Genomic DNA, 19,195 nt, shown 5'->3' with positions numbered 1-19,195 from the left:
TTCTAAACTCAGTTGCTCACTGACAGCTCCTACCAGAGACCTTGCTCCCACCAGTCTGCTGGAGCTCATCCAGCTGCCTGTGCCTGCCGTGGGAAGGAACACACCAGGCTCCAGCTCCAACAGAGGAGCACGAGTCTCTCCCACCAACTCCTCTGGGTCTAGACAGGGATGTTTCCAAATGCTGTCAGCACCAACCCTTCAATACTGGCCTTTGATGAATGCTGGTGAGCTAGAGAGCAAGCCCCCTGGGAACACAGAATGCCAGCACCACCCATTCCCAGTGAAGGAAAGCCTGAAACACATGCAGTGCCAGGGGAAAGCTCTGTGATTCTGCCCTGAGACAGCTGTCTGTCATAACAAACACCACCTCCTTCCCTTGCTCTGCTCTTCTTTCCAAATTAAATAGGAAGGGAATTACCTCACTTCCCCTCCTCAAAAAAAGGCTTGGTCTTGTTCAAATAGAAATATGGGTTGCCTGGACTGGGACCAACATTAAATCTAATTAACAGAAGAACAGAGCTGAAATAAATACAGAAGAAGTTGCTTATTTTCTAAATAAGTCTAAATTTATTCATTAACCTAGTAAAAACAAAGTTTGGATTACAAGTGTCTGAACAGTATAAAAGTACAAAACAGGTTCCATAGATTTCTAATACATTAATACAAAGTGCATGACTACTCATTTTGCTTTACTACTGGGAATGGAAGAGGTGGGAGGGAGTAGGGGAAGCAGTTGGTGGTTGAAATCTAGCAATAAATAAATAAATACAGAAGAGATGATCCATATCAGAGCATGTCCTACCACCAACACTGCAGCCTTCTTGGTGTACAGAATTGCTGATGCTGAAAACACAAATTCACATGAAATAGGTGTCTGCAAACACAGTGAGGACTCTTGCTCAAGCCCTTAGTAGACACGACCAACCTAGTTATGCCTTTATACAATCAAGTATCTATTGGACTCAATGGGCTTAAGTATTTTCCAACCTGAATTATTTGGTTGAGAATAAAAGCAAGGTAAACAATATTGTCCTCTCTTAAGAACCTCAGAGTTTAGGAAAAGCAAAATGAGTCCAAGGAAAGCTCTAAGCTGTAAGGCTGTGATAAGTCAAAGCCCTGTTTCCCCTGATTTTCTTTCTCTCCAGAGGTTGGCTGACCCAACAGGAGAGGAAAAAAGAAAGAAAAAAAAAAGCTTTGAGGGTAGAAGCTCCTCTTAAAATCTGCATATCTTACCCCATCTATATTTTCATTTGCTAAGTATTCCTGTTTCAAGAACCGAGACTACGTGGACATCCAGTCCTAAACCCTACCCACCGCAGTATTATGCCAATGGCTCACAAAAAAGGAAAGCTTAGAATCATAGAATACGCTGAGTTGAAGGGATCCATCAGGATTAACTCCAACTCCTGGCCCTACACAGGACACCCCAAGAATCACACCATGTAGCAATCCATTGTAAGATATCCCAAAAGAGTAATAGTTAAAAAAAAAAAAAAAAAAAAAAAAACCTCCTTCCCCCTAAAACCAACCAAACAAAAAGCAGAATTCCCAACTCATACAAGTAAAACCTTCATAAAAGGAACGTGAAGCAACTGGGAGCTCAAACTGCAGCATAACTTCCAAGAGGCTGCTTCCACCCTACAGGCAAAGCAGAGTTTGAAGGCGTGTCACAACAATTTGCACATGAGCTTGTCTGCGAATCTGTGTAGAAAGTATTATCCTTTGATTGCATATGCAAACAGAGCTGCTGCCTTGATACAGCACAACACCATTCTTAGCAGAACTTTTCAGATTCAGTATTCACAAAAGCGTTGATCTAGCAGTTGCTTAAACAAACAAATGGGGAAAAAAAACCCTGCAAAACCCAAACACAGAGAAGCACTGCAGGGGAAGGTTTCAAAACAGTTATTGTGAATTTAGACCCCAGGCTGCAACCAGATTATGTCCCTGGACCGGAGCCCGATTTGCTTAGCAAGGGGTTTGGTTCTTTGTCAGGTCCAAAACCAGGAGGAGTCTTGTTTGTGGTCACATTTCAACTGCACTAGACCAACAGAGAGCAGTTACTCAGTTTTGGCTGTCATCTACACATGACTTGGGCATTAAGATGTTTCTTGGTCCGTCTCCAAACACCAGTTACTACACCAAACCCAGGGTGGCTGCTGCTGGCTTAAAATAAAATAACCTCCCATTTTTCTGTGTTCAGTTCTTAGGCAAATCAATCTTTAGCTAAGGTGGAGAGCTCTCCCACCCCTTCTCAAGAGCACTTTTGTGCTGGAGGCCTTCTCAGATAGCTACCACTTGAAGTAGAGATGTCTGCAGATTACCAGTCTGTGTCACATGGGAGGGATGAAATATGTGTCTTTGTTGTCAGTAGTATAGGGTGAAATTGCCACACCTTAAAAAATATATATTTATATAACTAGAGAGGTGACTTATAACATTTCTATGTATTAGTTAATCTTATTGACTCATACATGTCTAAGGATGAAATATTTTCTTGGGAATTTAGGAAATTTGCCAACCAACTTTTAAAGAAAGATAAAAACAACAACAAAAGCCTTACAACCACTGCTCCTTTCAATAGAGAAACATGAACTACATATACTTTAATATACAAACCCCATCCTCATATTCACTTGAGAAGTGAGTGGGGAAAAATTAGACAACCTTGCAGCAGCATTCAGCTTTACCAAGTGTTCCATAGCATCTTAAATATTATGTACAGTCTTTCTGAAAGGATACAAACTGGCTTCTGAGTTTGTGGAATTGTAGCAGTAAAACCCAAAACAGTTCTAGGGAATAGTCTTTTGGCAGCATAGCAGGTGTCCAAAGTGAACAGTCACTTTTCTAGTATTTTTCCAGAGAATAAGAGAATCTGTATAACCTTCTGCAGCTACCCAAGGAAGTCACCACTCCTCTTGAGTGGAGATTGCTGGAGATTGGGGTCCTTCTTGTTCTGGCTTTTCAGTGGCAGACTTTTTATTGCTACAACAAGGTTTGAAGAGATGAGTGTCTATGAGGACTTCTCCAAAACGCCCTTTGTAAATAATTCCACAGCAGACCTTTTGCCTGGAAGAGAGACAGATACTTCGTCTTTAGAATACACAGAATTCATGCAAAAAGTAAGTCTGGCCTGAGACACCACTTTACTGAGGCCAGGGGCAAAAAGACTTCTCATGAGCAGAAAACAACCCTGTGTCTAAATCCACAACAGATCTTTGGGAAAAAAAAACCAAAACCCCCCCAAAAAAAACCACAGAAAAAACCCAAACATATAAAAACTAAAATATACAAAACCAAGCCTCCCGCTTTGCTTTCCGGAGAAGTTTCAGACACAACCATCTGGGCTGAGCTAACCTTGGCTACAATGCACTTGCAAATATTATTTGAGAGGAGGCAGCAAAGTCACAAAAATTTCAATTGAGCAATTAGCTAAACAAGGGATTACTGTGTCACAACATGCAATAAAAGATAACAAGCCTGTCAGCTCCCAGAAAACCTTGTGGTTTTCCTCCCATTCCAGGTCTTTATTATTTTTTTTCCAAATGACTACCACCACAGGTCAACAAAATCAAGCTGAGAGCACTCTTGTTTGTAGCAACACATATCTACCGGGCATAGTTTTCAGAAGAGATAATGACAGACAGGAATATGATCTGCTATTCCCAAAACCAGAAAAAAATATTTCCCAGTAACTGTTATAGTGCTTAGGGAGATAGGGGAAAATGTCTTAAATAAAAGGCATTTCTTTCCAAGCACGGACAGACAGGTGTTGTATAATGCTCTGTGACTTAAATTATATCCTATATTATTATAAGATGAAAAGGCAGAATCAAGCAGCATGTATGCCAAGCGAGCTTGCTGCCTGCACAGAGGGCATGTTCTGCTGCTTTTTACCTTTTCCAGTAAGTGAGATCTAGGAAGGAGAACACTGGTGTTCTGCTGGCCCCAGCACTCAGCTCTGTGTCAGAGCCATCGTCCGATTGGTTGCTGTAACAGGGAGACTGAGCTGGGGAGGCACTCGAGGTCGTGCTGTGGGCATCAGAATCTGCAGGGCAAAGAAATGCAAGGATGAGGACATGCATCCAATAGCTTACCCTCCCTTCCTGACTTGTGGATTGGGAACAGAGACACAGACATGTTTTAATTAACAAGAAAAACCTAGCAACAACAACCCGTTTATTTCACTTGCTCCTGCCTGTTTCAATACAGAGTGTCAGGATTTGTGAAACACACTTCCAAAGTGGAGGGAGTCCTTGTAGGGATTGGAAAGAGGTTCAGGATCAGGGTTCAGTTTCTGGCTCTTAACCATAACCCACACAGACCACTCTCTGAAATCCCTGGGAGATCCCTCAAGACAGCGGAGATCTGCGCTCCAGAATTTCTCTCTCTCACTGTACATTTTATTACTCACCCTCTCAGGTGAAGTGCTGCAAAGCTCTTCCCAACAGTGCATTCTATATCTATATCCTCATTATGTGTTGGGTAGTACTGAGATTTTGCTGGATCAACAGACTACAGAACTACAGACTCAGTGCACACACCTTAACAGTGTCTACTCTCCCACCTTTCAGCTGTTCTCTCTAACAGCTACAGTAACACAACTCGATTAACTAGCCTTGAATGAGGAGATAAAAGCTCACTGGGCCAGGGCCTTTACTGATTCTTTGGAGACTTCTCCTTCTGAGTAGGCAAGGTAAGTGAGAGACTAAGCCAGCAACACTTAAGAAGCTGGAAGGTTTGCTTTAGAAGAAAAGCCTTAAGTACTGACACACATTTATAGCATAACTGGCAGATGGTTTTGTTGGAAAGCTATGAATCCAAATCTGTTTGGAGAACTCCAGGAAAGAAATCACTGACACTGGCAGAGGGAGGTATAAGGAAACACCGTAGCAATTCAAGGGGGGGTGGGGGTAAATCTATGTTAAAAAGTACCTATGGAAGAAAAAGACTGTGATTTTTTTGGGGAAAGGGAGCTGAAAGCAGCTATAGCACCTTACAGAAAGCAGGGAGAAGCCTCTCCCCACTTCTGTTTCAATGAGATCTTTACCCAGAATGTTCTTTCTAAGGATGTGTCATTTAAGTGTGGGACATAAGCTACGACTGCCTGCACTTTCAAGCCAGGCTTCCCATGCCCTCTTGTCACTTCCCCACCTCTGTCTTGCAGCCCACTCATACAAGCTCTTCCTTCTCATTCCACATCCTCCCCAAGTTCTCAGAGGTGAGAGATTGTGAAAACAGGGAGAGCTCAATGTGTGAGTGCATGCCGAATCCAGAGGGTGATTCAGCTTGGCCAGTTAACAGTGAGCTGTGCTGGGGGAGGCTGGTTTATCGCCAAAATCTCTTTGGATCCACTTACTGTGCCGCTTGAATTCCTTTTGCAGTTTGCTGATTTGATTGCTCTTTATTCTGCTTCCAGACAGAGCTTTCATTTTCTTTGGTTTCAATGTTGTTTTAAGGCTGGGTCCAGCCCTGGCATCCACCACCTAGAACAGAGAAAAAGCATGTCTGAATACTTGTGCATCATGGCCAGATATTGCCCCAGCCAAGACAGAGGTACAGACTTAGCTGAAGGTGCACAAAACCCCCTTAATTAATCCCAGGCAGTTCTGTGCACTGACACTTACATTTCATTTAAATCTGACTAAATCTCAGCCTCTGCAAGAGGCTGAGACTGCAGGAAAATGCAGAACACTAGTTTAGAAAGCACACTTGGTTCAACTTTTGTCAACTTCCCGTTTTTGACACATTCAGTTTAGAACCAAATAATTGTTTAAGCTAATACAGGTCCAGTCAAGGGTGTCTGCCAAGCATTTGCCCTGGAGTTTTTTGGGGTTTTTTTAATCATAAATTTAACTTTTGAGTAAAGCTAGTGGCAGTAATAACCATAGTTCTAGATCCCACTACCATCAAGGCATCCTGGATAAAGATTATTATATACACAAAGAATCCTGATCATCCTCCCGGCCCTAGGCCTGAATTGAATTAGACATATCAAAACAGAATATATGAGTGAAAATAGCTGCAAGATATTAGTCATTGTAATTATCTGATTAAATGAGATTGATTTATGTGTTGTTTCAGCAAGTCACTTTTCTGAGGAAAAAAAAAAAAAAAGGCAATGGATTTTCAATAAAGGCCCAACTTGAAATGTTTTTGGGGTTTTCTTATTATTATTTTTGTTTTATTTTTTGGTTTTGTTTTTTTTTTTAATGTCGTAAGACACTTCTGGACAAATGCATGAGCTTGTGAAAACAAGGAATTACAAGGTAAGTCAGTCACAGCCTAGTATAATCACCATCTGCACATAAGCAGATAGGAGCCACACAGTAGTAAATACCCAAGGAAGGATTTAGAGATGCTGAGGGTGGGAAGAGAGAGAGTGGGCGGAAGAGCAAACCCCAAACCCCTGCCAGAACCTCCCCTTCCTAGAAAGAGTTAGTTTTGGGGCAGAAGAGAAATAAATTACTAACGTGATTCCAGTTTTTTTTGGATCCTGCTGGTAATTTTTTCCATCTTTTCACCAAAAGAACACAGGCATTGCAAATATCTCCCGAGCGAGCCTCATGGAGCCTGGTGAAAACAGAAGCAAAGGTCACTTAACAGTCAATAGAAGCACACCTCCATTTGGTAACAGCAAGAAGTATAAAAATTGATGAATAAGAAAGGCTCTGAAATTCTGTGTTTCTGGCATTACAATTCCTCTGGGATGCTCAAACAGTGCCATTTAAAGATCAGGTCTCACTTTGAGAAAGCACTCTTCCACACAGAAATAAAAGGTGTCACAATCTGCCTCCAGAGGGTCACTGAAAACAACAGTCCTATCGCCTGCAGGTTTTGGAAATTTTTTTCCCTCGAAACAAAGACAAAATTGCAGTGGATTGGTTAGTTTGGAGCAGGAGGAATAATCATGTTATTCAAACATACACTTGGGAACAAACATCAAAAGCTTACTCAGGTCTTAACTTTCTCACAGAACTTCAAGGATGAGTAACAAACATCACCTAACACACTCCCACATGAGCACAGGATAAGGTTTCAGAAACAGCAGTCACTGGAATGACAGCAATACTTGCTGCCTCTAAAAAGCTTTCTTCAGGAATCATCTCTACTGCTAATCCATGCTAAAATAAATATAACAGGGAAACACTATAGAATTTTTCAGCTATTTAAATAAGAAAACTTTGGATCATTTACATACTTCTGAGGCAGGCTGAGAAAATGACTATTTGCCCAGTGTTTAGTCTGCATTTTTACCTTGGCAAACATATTTCAGATAGCACAAAAACAAAGGTCCTGGTAAAGTGCAAGCTGCTTTACTGCAGTTAAAAACAACAACCACCAAAAAAAAAAAACAAGGCAACAGATCTGCACACAGCCTTTGACTGCCAAGGACAGTAGTTAAGAAATACGATAAGGAAAACTGTCACCACCAGACTTATGTACAGAAATCCAAGGTAAATAGCAAGCACTCTAAAGTTCACTGCATGAAACGAGTGTTTCTAGAAAAAGTGGGGAAAATCTGTGAATTTTATACAAGATTTCAAAGCTTTTCAAAAGCATTTAAAAAAAAAAAAAAAAAAGAAAGATCACAGTAACTGGTACAAGAAATCTCTAGTATTCATAGTTTTATTTACCAAGGCTTTCAAGTAACATTACCTAACTGGAAACCTAATCACTTTCCAAGAGAATGGTTTTCCAATGAGAAGTTTTAATAATACATTGCTATGTCCTATTTGAACAAAGACACCAATATTTGTAACCGGGTACTCTGCCTAAACTGCTATATATTTACTCCTTAAGCTTTATCTAACATTCTTGAATCTTCAGAGCCACAGAAAGCCCCCATGGATCCGTAGAGCTCATTCTTTTATGTAGGCATTTGCACCTCTATGGAACCAGCAAAAAATGCACAGTCTGAGAGAAATCTAAAATCCCTGCACGTGCTGTGAGGTGGGAGAGACACAAGCCTGACCCTCTGTTGTTATGAATTACCAGCTTTCCCCTGGCAGTGACAGCAGATTGAAAACCAAATGGCATCATACCCAGCAGCAGAGGATCCAGCCCCTCCTGGTCTGCCCAGAAAAGCTGTGAGGAAGCTGAAGGCAGACCTTTCCCACCACTCCCCTCCACTAACCTAATCTTTCAGACTAAACCCTTCCAGGCTTTCAGAGCAAGGAGGACAGTACATCAGGTTTGCAGGTTAGAGATCAATGCCAGAACTGCTGACTAATGTGGGAATCTTACCCAAAACAATTCTGGAAATCCTTTTCATAACGTTTGCTGTCAGTGAAACGAGAACTGGAAGACTTAGCTCTGCAAATACAGCAGCCCTCTATACTCCGGTACATCTTCGGTTTGTGAAAGCCAAACATCTTTTCCTCCCAGCTGTACCCTGTGAAAATAAACAGAAACTGGTATTAATCATCACTGTTAGATAATGAAAGAAAAATCTGCTAGATTAGGGCATAGGTTGCCTCAAAAGAACAGATGCACCTAGAATGCAGTTGTTAAAAAAAAAAAGTTACATAATTAACAGCTGGAATATTAATACCCAGCAGGACCTGTAGCAAGCTCATTTACTGCACAAATCTACTCCAGGGGCACATCTACAACAGCACAACCCAGATGTGTGAATGCAGCCAATCTGGCCAATGAAAGTCCTGTGCATGTGGCAAAACAGGCTGCAGGACAGGCCGTGTGAGCCTGCCCATGGAAAAGGAGCTGGCAGCTGAACTCTGGGTCACTCAACTACTTCATCACCACCACCGCTGCTGGTTGGAAACACCCCTGGCAAACTCTGCTGGGAGTGAGTAGGAGTCATTTCAAATGAGCTGCAGTCATACCCCCAGGCTGTAGGGCAGACATACCTGAAAAGCTGCTCTAAAAGCAGCAGGGTGGAGTCCCAGCCAGCCCTCAATGGCCCTGTCTGCACTGCAGGACCCGGCAGCACTTCTGGTTCTCAGGGTGAGCATCCCGGCTCCATGTCAGCACACGCCTCCTGCCCTCCCCACCCTGCTCTCCATGGGAAGGAAACCTAGCTAGGAAAGAAAGGGCCAGGGAGCAGGACCCTGGGGTACATCTCACATGTGCTACCACACAGCCCCTGCCAATAAGGATGGAACTCCGCTTACAGGGAAGTTCCTGCTTTGTAACCACCAGCCCTGCACACCTGGTGCCAGCCCAGAAAGCCGTGAATGCCCTTCTGCTCTCAGAGATCTGCCTGTTCCTTCCAGTACACCAAGGCTGGCGTTTGCTATCAGAGCAGGTACCACACAGTGGAGCCATTTTCCAGGCAGAAACTTTTCAAGTAGTTACTGCAGTCACCATGACAAAGACCCCTTTAACACATGCTGACCCCCCCACCAAAGCAGTTCTCCCCTAAGTTAGCTGTTCCCCAGTGCATACTTCTGTTAGGCTCAGTCTGACAGGGCACGAGACACTGTCAGAGCAAACAGGGTTCCCACAGCCCTTCAAAAACCCAAACCAACAACTGAGCAAAGCTGCTGCTCTCCTGGCACTGGGCCTGGACGCACAGCAAGTCTTCACAGGCCACACAGCATCTGTCTCATAACACAGGTAGGGACTGTTCCAAGGTGTTCTCTTTTGAACAGACCTTGGTGCAAGGTTTGCCTCCACTACCTGCTGCAAGGAGCAAGCAGCCACCCCTGCTGCTCAGAGAGGGGACAGACCTCTGGCTGCAGGAAGCTCCAGGAGAATAGGTTCCCACTGCTGAGAACTTCTGATTTAAAAAAATTAAAATTGGATGGAGCCATGCAAATAAGACAATATTTCCCCCTCTTTCCTTAACAAAGGCCAAGTTGCTGAATTCATTAAGAAGCTGCAAAAAACTACTGAATGACCCAGCAGCTCAGGAAGGACTTACAGGAGAGAAGCAGCTCCATCACTGAGGTAAGTAAGTGTTGTGAAGGGGAACTCTCAGTCACTTCTCAATCCCAGGTACTACCAAGTCCCAGCAACTCAGCTCAGGTTACTGGTTAACGTTTGTGGCATAAGCATCTGTCCCCAAATCTTCCACCTTCAGAAAGGCAAGGGCTGTAATCCTTTTACCCTCCAGTGCTACAGAGAATAATCTGAAATCTTTCGTCTACACTGCCAGGACTTGCCACATCATTATGGCAATAAAACATTTTGAAAGGCAGGTTCAGGTGAGGTCAGAAACATGCTTCCACAAAACGACCATACCCAGCGTCGCACTCACCTGACTGACAGGGAGATGGTGTGCAACAGGAAAAGATCCTGAGCACTCCTGCAGGACCCCAGCAAAAGCTAGGGAGCCACCCCAGCCCAGCCACAGTCCTAGGCAGAGGTGAAAATACATCCCCCCATCTCCATTGAGCAGGGAAGACCAAGAGTACAGGAGCACAGCAAAATAAACAAGCAGTTTTCCAGGTTTCCAAGAGCAAGAGAAAAGTAAAAATTGTATCCAATATTGTTAGCTAATACTCTGACACAAAACTCATTAAGGAACCCGTTCCTAGCTGAATGAATGTCTGCATTTCAGTCTTGCATGTACAAGACCATTTGGTGCTCACTGAGGTTGTGGCTCTTTGCAATTACTGCTGCACCAATATTTTGGAAGTCTCAACTCTCCATAATGCTTGTCTTGACCTTGTAGAGCCTGTTGATGGCAAGGAACTTGCTCAAGCCAAGTGCCAAGGAGATCCTCCAGGCCTAGGAGAGAGATGGAGCGGATAAGACTTTCCTTCCCTCCTGTCCCAGATCATGCTGTTTTCCAAAGGCCTGAAGTGCTGAATTCCTTTCTTCACATTTACAGCACAAGGAGCTCACCTAGGGCTATATTCTCCCGAGGTTAACTTGTGCAAATACCCAGCAAAGTCATCCCAAATGGTGGCAGGCTTTTTAGGAGATACACTGCTCCCTGTATTAGTATAGCATTGGCCTGAATGCCAGGAGCAGATCTAGCAAGTAAAAGAAGGTATCCAAGTAGTAACCTGCTGAATGGGCTCACCGAGGGATGGTTAAACTCAGAACTATTCTCAGCCTCTGCTGGATGTGTAGCAAATGAATGCACAGCCTAATCAGGTAAAACACTCCTGACCTGTCAAGCAAACAAACAACCAGTAGCTAGGCAAACACTTTGTGTATTTAGTTTCTTAGCACCCGACGTGCCTCGTCAAGAGATGCTCTTGAGGACATTGCTCAACAAGCCTCTGGAGATCCAACAGTATGCTCACCCGGGAATTTCTGACTTCCAAACAGCAATTTTAGATGTTGTTTGGCTAATCCAATGTTAAATCTGTGGTCTAGTACTTTTCTTTGGAAAGTCAAAGACTAATTGCAGACACAAAGTTCATCAGTGCTGCCAAACTTAAGCAGCAAGAAAATCTCAACTGCTACATGGCAAGAAACAACTACCAAAAATGTAGTTTACTTTCTAACCTGGTTTCTTCCAGCAATCCAGATAGCGATAAGATGATCTCTGTCACCAGCTGGTATTTACACCACAGTAGAATAAGATTATGTTTTACAATCAATATTCTGGCAAAGACTGGAAAACATATATATTCTGAAAATATTTTGGCTTGCATCATTGCTGCCATTCTCACAGGAACAGCCTTTCAACACCATCCTTCACTAGAAAGGAAACTAGTGCCATCTGTTTCCCACTTGATGAATGGTCAGCAATGGTATTACCACACATCATGCCTGAATGGGGAAGACCTAGTAGCAAAACCACAAGTTAAACAGATTTGTCTGACAACTGCATCCAAGTGCAGTTATAAATGGAAGGCGTCAGTCCAGTTACACATTTAATCCTAAACAGTTGCCATTTGACCATTACACACTAAATATTCTGTCAGCTGGAGAGCTTAATAGCTAATATGGACTTGGAAGTAAATATGACTGTGCCTTTTAACAGGTTTAACTTGAAAGCTCTGCAATTTAGATCTCAAATTAGAACCAGGGAGTTAGGATGCCAGCTGCCCTAACACCTGAATCTTAGCTCTGGAACTTTAACCACGTGAAATCTGGGACAGATAAAAAAGATGGCAAGTAGAAACTAAGTAACTTGCTTAGAAGTTAAAAAGCATTACACAACATAATTCTGCCAAATCTAAGCATGTTATTAACCCTATTGAATTTTGTTATTATTTACCAAATTTAAGCATGTTATTAAAATACATCAGCAGTTGCACAGAATTGAAAGGGACAGATCTCCAAAAAAGAATCAGAAATCTTAGCAGAGCGTAATCTGTCATTCTGCAGAATTAGGATTTATCTGCACTAGTTGGAAAGCAGTATTCCCCCAAGCCAGGGGGAAAGTGATCCTCCTCCTTCCCTGTATTCCTCTCCTCAGCTTCTTGCAGAAGTCACTACTCCCTCAAGTTCTGTTGCTTTAGCAACTTGAATGGACTCAGAAAAGACACCAGGAAAATGCTCTCTCTCCATTCTTCTGCCCTCTCACTTCTGAAAAAGCAGCATCAAAAACAGAAACTTGTCTTGCAAAAGAGAACAGTAAAGTCAGGAAGAGAAAAGTAGTGGGAAATAAAAAAAATCCCCACACCCTGCTTATTACCTTTGTGAAAGGCTGGTACAAAAAAGCATGTGTGTGAAAATGGTTTCACGTTTTTGTTACCTGTCAGGACTAGAATTTGGTGCTTAGTTTTCTTTGCAAAATTTAATTTGATGATCTAAATTAAAAGGAGGCATTGCTTTAGATGCTCATTAAGTTTTCAAGTTAGGGAAGAACTTCTGAACTCTCAGATCTTAAAGTAAGCTGAGCCACTTTCATTTGCTTTTCCAGATTCCTTCTGCATTCTTTCTGATCACCCAAGAAGAATGAAAACCTTTTATAATAGAAAGGATGGAATTCCTAGAAGACAGGCATGTCTCCCTTTGTAACACAATTACCAGTGGGAAAGAACATGCTCACCTACTTCTTGCAAAGCTGAAAGAGAAATGTTCCCTGGAGTTATGGGAGAGCAGAGGCATGCCAGTCCAAACACTTAGTATCCTCCTTTCCTCCCATCTCTCCACTGACTGGGGATCACTCGCCCTTTGTGCAACCCAGAACTGACAGCACCTTTGTCAGAGAGGAGCACAACGATTTGATTTACCTTTCTGTGTACACAACAGCCTTGGCACAATCTCTCTAAAGCTGGGTAAAGAAAAATACCATCTATCCTACATATGTTGATGCAGCCGGTTCCTGGCAGTAAAAATCTTGCAATTGTCATCCCTATATTGGAACTAAGAAACTAAGAGCCAAAATTATACTTTCTTTTTCTTTTAAAGGGAACAAAGTAGATGCCTTAATATAGAAAGAACATAGGTGCTCTGACTTTTACATCTGCAAGAGCATACACCCAGGCACATGTGCACACATGAAAAATGCTTCCAGAGCTGTCTACGGCGCCAGAAACAGAGTTGCTCATCTCACAATAAATTCTTGGGCCTGTCCCTCTGCTGAAATAAACTGCAATACCTCTACTGAAAATCAACTGTAAGACAGAGAATTGTACATCAACAGAGGAACTGATCTGTATCAGAGACTCAACATAAACATACCTCCCCTGAGTTTACAGGCTGTTGCAAAAAACCCTTGGAAGAGAAGTTAAAATTGGATCCCTCAAAAAAAGAACATCTGAACATGCACAAAGACAGAATGCTCCAAGGATGTTAAGAGACCAATCTAATTGGAGTCATCTGAAAATGCAACTTCAGTATCTGCAAAAATATTTTTTTACTGTCATCTCTCCCTATAGTTTGAAACAGAGGTACTAATAACCAACAACCATAACCTTGGAATTGTGCATACTGTACACTCTTCTTGTTCCCTAGATCCTCAGATTTTCCTTCTACTTTCCTTCCTCTCTCTACCCAAAACAATTTTACTTGGAGGAAAGCTGTATTTGGCTATTACAGCCCATGAACATTTGAATGCCACAGCATGTAGTGGAGTTGTCACTTGATGAGCTGAGCAAAACAGAAAATGGTGAAAACTACACCCTCAGGAATCTTTCCCCTGACAAAGTAAGTCACTCTTTTGCTGGTAGATGTCCACAACTACTGTTGTGTGCTCAGTGCTGAAGAGAAATCTCAGCACAGCCAGTGCACCTAGCAGCAACTACTAAGCACGTATCAAAAATCTTTCTTTCCCATGTTTGAGTCTCCATGGCTTCCTGGCTGGAACAAGCTGTTCCTAGATACATTTCCAGAAGCAGTCAAATCATAGAGAAGCCTACTCACCTGTTGGATCTTCCCTGGGAAGGGAGCTCATATCTCATTTAAGCTAGAGAACTGAAAGGCTATGCCACGTGGGTGTTCCTCTGAACTGCCATGTGGTTAGAGCTCCAGAAGGGATAGGCCAAAGCATGAAAACAATAATCAGTAAGATTTGCATAAGGGGAAAAAAAATTCCAAACCTGTCCCACCTGCAGACATTCCATCTTGAAAGATGACTTCTCCCTGCCTGAAACTCCTGTTGCATAACTAACACCACACTAAGCCTGAGCATGAGCCCAGCAAGGAAAACTGGGATGTTCCCAAACATGCTGGGGTTCAGTCTGTGATGCTTATCTGAGTGCAGTCACCACAGCTGTTACGATGCTGTCTGCAAGCACCCGAGCACCTGCTACTGAAAAACCATCACAGCCACTTGAGATCATGACACTGAACTTTGGTTTGTGTTTCTTGGCTGGGTTCTTTCATGTTGTTTTTAAAGAGGATAACATACCTGGATGGCAATTAAAACAGAAGGAGCAGTAATTATTTGGCAGAACAGCTGAAGTGAGTTCATTATTTCCAAGTCCTTAAGCAGTATTACTGGTCATGTCACTGGGACTTTGGACCGAGCACATTCTACAGAAATGCAAAGGCTTGAGTTGTGAAATGGAGTCCTGCTCAGGCAATTTTCAAGTCCCAGCTCGCTGGTTTCCCCTTTGTGTTCAAAAGCAAGTGCTACAGGGGGTGCAAGAATGAAGCTGATTGTCAAGTAGGACCCTGTGGATGTAGTTCATGTCATTATGAAAGAGGTACAAGGCATCAGGTGTTAAGAATCAATGCAAAGCAGTTAGTTCTTTCTGTGCTAGCTGTTCGGCTTGAGTGAGACAAACCATCAGTTTTTACTTTATTTTTAACCTCTGTGAATTTATTAGCCTTTTTAACATCTTCTACAAAGAAGTCAGTGATAGTTACTTCTTAAAGGAAAACTGAACACATAGGCAATTAGCTCCTTTTAGAGAATGAAGTGAGAAGGAATTTTTTCCAGAGGCTCTGGCACTCAATCCCACCTACTTTCAGTGGGAGCTGGATGCTGCATGCCTGTGGGTGTGTTCAAAAATCCCCACTTGTTACTTGCTGCTTCTCTACCAGGGACCACAGATCCCAAGAAACCTAGAGTCTGCCTGTGTCCCAAAGGAGTTGAGTATCCACTGGTATCAGCAGAAAGGTTTCCAGTTCACTGTCGGTCCCTATGGTGCAGAGTTTGTGCAATCTTTTATTTTAAAAAGCTGTAAACTACACAGTGGATCTGCCTGCGAGCAGACTGGTGAGAAGGGGGTGCACACACCCTGCACACGGCTGCCAGGAACAGCCTCAGCTTTGGAAGCAAGCACACAGCAGTAAAGGAGTGTGCTGAGGAACCATCACCCTCACCGACTGCCTTGTCCAAAGAGTGAAACGCTTGTGGGCACGGCTGTCAGCCTGCTGCCTTCCTAAGCGCCAAACTAGAACTCCAAGTAAAAAAGAGAATCGCGGGTCGTGCTCAGGCACAACCAGCGCTGTTGCAGTTGCGGGCTCAGCGCAGGACGCTGGGCACTCTCCTGTCGCTCCCCAGCCACGAGGGGACGGCGGCAGGGCCCGGCCTCCAGCCCAGACACGTGTTCAGAGCGGGCAGCATCCTGCATCAGCTGCCTGCACAGCCACCGCGCCGGGGGGCAGCTCCCAAGGTTTTTGCAATTGTAATGCTCATTGAATAATTTAGGTCAGAAGGACGGGCCATCAGTCGGGGACAAGGCTCTTTGTAGGATGAGCCGGGGCCGTTCCCGCCAGGAAAGCGCCGCTGGGGGGGCTCCGGGGCAGGCGGGATTCAGTCCTGTTCGCTGCGTGCGGGCACAGCCCGAGTAAACAACAGGTTTGGCAGGTCCCTTTAAATCCCTCCAGCTACACGCATCCGGACAGTGGGATACGAGAGGAGACGGCAACTTTTATTTCACCAAAGTGAGAACGCAACGGGGAGAACTTCCCTGGCGCAAGACTGCAACTTTGAAACAAAACAAAAAACCGCCGAACCCTAAAAACCAGCGCTTAAAAAAGCCCGAAAAGGCAGAGCTCGGTCGCGCCGCTCCCGCCGGGCACCGCGTGGCCCCGGGCACGGCCCCGCTCCCCCGTTAGCGCCGGCGGCCGGAGCCGAGGCCGGGCGGGCGGCGGCGCCGAGAACAAAGACCCCCCCGGGGCACACGACCTACTTTCTCGGGCGGCCCCGGCGGTCAGGTGGAGCCGCGGGAGCGCACACGCGGGTGGCCGCAGCCCCCCCGCCCTGCGCGGGGCTGCCAAGCGCTCAACTCGCCGAAAGACGCGTAAAATTAAAAATAAATTAGAGGAGCGCAGGAAAAGGAAGGCGGCGCGCCAGGGAGGAAAGCCCCGAGCGCGGAGGTGGGCGCTGCGAGGCGGCCCCCGCGCTGCAAACACCGCCCCACCACGCGGTCGCGGAGCGGCCACCCCATCCGGCGCGGGGGGAGCGGCGGGAAGCGGGGATGGAGCCGCGGCCGCACCGCCGAGCACCCGGACCCCCGCTCCGACGCCGTGACCGCCGTGCCCCGTCGCCCCCCGGTCCTTCCCCCCGCCCCGCGCCGGTTCCTCATGGCTCGGGCCTGACGTAATTCAAACATGGCAACAGTTTCACTTCAAAGGGCCGTCGCAGACCGCCCGGCAACGCGGGCACGCCGCGGAGGGGGCGCACAGACCCCCGGACCCCCGGCAGCCCCGGGGCGGCCGGCGGGGCCCGCCCGTCCCAGCGCCGTGCGCGCAGCGCAGCGCCGTGCGGACCGCGTGTGCATCCAAAGTTTCACTGCCCCTCCAAACTCCTCCAAAACCGGCAGGCAGCCCCTTAAAAACACCGTCCCGCACACGACAAGTGTCACCCCACTGCCACCCGCCACTCCGGGGCCGGGCCCCCGCCGGGCGCGGACGAGCGCTTTCCCCCGGCGCGCCGGGGAGCCGCGCCGCCCGCAGCACATGCGAGCCCTTTGTTTTCCCTGCAGCCGGGCGCTGCCTACGTGCCGCGCCGGGGGCACGCCGGCCGCCCCGCGCCGCGCAGCCCTCCGGAGCCCCGAGTTAAAACTTGTTGGCGCCGGCAGGAACGGGAGCCGCTCGCACCGGCACCGAGCTGCTGCAGCAGCAGGACGCCATCGCCGCCCGCCGCACCGTCCCCACGCCGGCAACGCCGCGCACCGGGCCGGGGGCAGGACGGGGAAGGCCCCACGCCGCGACCTGTGTGACCGACAGCACGTGTGCCACCAGCCCGCGGCCGCATGTTCTGCCCCTCTGCAGCGTGCACGGACTCGCACTCGCAGTTACTAACGACAACTGGAAACAATAAGAACTGCCCCACTCTCCCCACGTGAAACACAGGGAGGGAGGGATGGCGGGCACCGGCGGGTCCCCCTCCCCTCCGCCACGCCGTTGGCACCAACTTGTGCGCGGGCGCTACAGGTGTGCGCGCCGGGGCCGCACCTGCAGCACCCGCTCCGCACCGGCGGGGCCACGCCGCCCGCGTGGCGAGCTACGGCAGCCACGGCCCGGAAAAGGCGCCCTGCAGTCCGGTTTTCCAAACCCGCTCCGCATCTTGGGACTGCTTTTGTAGTTAAATTATCGGGACCTGGCTACTCTTTTCTCCTAAAGACGTAGAGATTTAATCGTACTTTGGGATAGGGGGCGTGGGGGGAGGCAGAAGTCAGAGTTCTAAGGATGGGTCCGTAACAATGCGGGAGGCGTTCCCCTCCGCTCGCACATCCTTTAAAACTCTACTAACCGAAGAAAAAGCCGGGGGAAACGCCGCTCACAAGAAGCCAGGAGCGTGTCAAAGTGTTTCAAAGCGGCAAAGTCTTTTTGCCGCTGCGAAACTGCGGACAAGCTTCGGGGAGTAATTCAGAATTAACAAAAATCACCGGCTGCTGGAAAAAAACAATAAACCCCAGCACCCACCAAAAAAAAATCCACCAAGAGCGAACAAAACAAAAAAATAACCCCGAACAACAAGAAACAAGAAGCCGCAGAACTCAGTCGGAGCCCGCCGTTCCCTGCCGCCCGGGAGAAGGGGAAGGCAACACTCACCGCCGCGCTGCGCCCACCAACACCCGTGCGGAGCGCGGCGCTCCCGCCGCTGCGCGCGCTCCCCGGCTCCCCGCGCTCTGCCGCGGGCGGGCGCGCGAGCCCGCGGCCCCCCCACGCCCCGCCCTCCGCGCCCGCCCCCCGGCCGCTCTGCGCAGGCGCCGTTCCCACGCTCCCGTTCTCTTCAATCAGGCCCCACCGGCTGCGCGCGCCCCATTGTCCTTTTAAGGCAGAAAGGGCCGCGCGGGAAGCGCGGGAGGGGCGGGGCCGCCGTGACGGCGGAGGTGACTTCACGCACGCGGCGCGCGAGCCCGCCCCGCCCCGGCCCCCCGCACCTGCCTCGCCCCGCCCCGCCCGGCGCCGGAACAGCGCCCGCGGGACCGCAAACACACACAGCACAGCCCCGCAAACACACACAGCTCCAGAGCATCACTGCAAACACAGCACAGCCCCGCAAACACACACAGCACAGCCCCGTAAACACACACAGCACAGCCCCGCAAACACACACAGCTCCAGAGCATCACCGCAAACACAGCACAGCCCCGCAAACACACACAGCTCCAGAGCATCACCGCAAACATACACAGCACAGCCCCGCAAACACACACAGCACAGCCCCGCAAACACACACAGCATAGCTCCGCAAACACACACAGCTCCAGAGCATCACTACAAACACACACAGCACAGCCCCGCAAACACACACCGCTCCGGAGCATCACCGCAAACACAGCACAGCCCCGCAAACACACACAGCACAGCCCCGCAAACACACACCGCTCCAGAGCATCACCGCAAACATACACAGCACAGCCCCGCAAACACACACAGCTCCAGAGCATCACTGCAAACACAGCATAGCCCCGCAAACACA

At 47.1% G+C, this 19,195-nt stretch overlaps 1 protein-coding gene across 1 annotated transcript; it reads right to left on the bottom strand.

The window, feature by feature from the left end:
* Nucleotides 1-544: 544 nt before the first annotated feature.
* SINHCAF (SIN3-HDAC complex associated factor) lies at nt 545-18,403 on the bottom strand. The gene is made up of 6 exons (XM_056482186.1): nt 18,322-18,403; nt 8,248-8,395; nt 6,474-6,573; nt 5,360-5,486; nt 3,898-4,048; nt 545-3,069 (listed from the first exon to the last, which is right to left on the bottom strand). Exons 2-6 carry the CDS (start codon nt 8,373-8,375, stop codon nt 2,907-2,909), a joined length of 669 nt encoding a protein of 222 aa, XP_056338161.1. The 5' UTR covers nt 8,376-8,395; nt 18,322-18,403; the 3' UTR covers nt 545-2,906.
* Between the last annotated feature and the right edge of the window lie 792 nt (nt 18,404-19,195).

Source organism: Oenanthe melanoleuca, chromosome 1A, assembly GCF_029582105.1.
Source record: "Oenanthe melanoleuca isolate GR-GAL-2019-014 chromosome 1A, OMel1.0, whole genome shotgun sequence".
NCBI classification, from domain to species: Eukaryota; Metazoa; Chordata; class Aves; order Passeriformes; family Muscicapidae; genus Oenanthe; species Oenanthe melanoleuca.
This window is presented reverse-complemented; position numbering and strand designations above follow the sequence as displayed.